The sequence below is a fragment of the Nannospalax galili genome, unplaced genomic scaffold (assembly GCF_000622305.1).
Source record: "Nannospalax galili isolate Female #2095 unplaced genomic scaffold, S.galili_v1.0 C47191069, whole genome shotgun sequence".
NCBI lineage: Eukaryota > Metazoa > Chordata > Mammalia > Rodentia > Spalacidae > Nannospalax > Nannospalax galili.
Genome location: NW_008437800.1, coordinates 1 through 408, shown reverse-complemented (window position 1 = coordinate 408; position 408 = coordinate 1). Strand labels below are relative to the sequence as shown.

Genomic DNA, 408 nt, shown 5'->3' with positions numbered 1-408 from the left:
TCAAGGAGAAGCTATGCTATGTTGCCCTGGACTTCGAGCAGGAAATGGCCAGTGCTGCATCCTCCTCCTCCTTGGAGAAGACCTATGAGCTACGGGACGGACGGGTGATCACCATCAGCAGCGAGCGATTCCGGTGTCCAGAGGCACCCTTCCACCCCTCCTTCCTGGGTATGGAGTCCAGCGGCATCCCTGAGACCACCTTCAACGCCATCATGAAGTGTGACATGGACATCTGCAAGGACCTGTATGCCAACACAGTGCTGTCTGGCGGCACCACCGTGTACCCAGGGATTGCTGACAGTATGCAGAAGGAGATCACTGCCCTAACAACCAGCACAATGAAGATCAAGATCATTGCTCCCCGTGAGCACAAGTACTCAGTTTGGATTGGCAGCTCTATCCTGGCCT

General features: G+C 55.1%; 1 protein-coding gene across 1 annotated transcript; it reads left to right on the top strand.

The window, feature by feature from the left end:
* Window positions 1-5: 5 nt before the first annotated feature.
* On the top strand, window positions 6-404 carry LOC108490358 (actin, muscle-like; the record flags this gene model as incomplete). Its single annotated transcript, XM_017796429.1, has 1 exon — window positions 6-404. A coding segment is annotated over one exon (399 nt), but the record flags the coding sequence as incomplete, so codon positions are not given.
* Window positions 405-408: the final 4 nt, after the last annotated feature.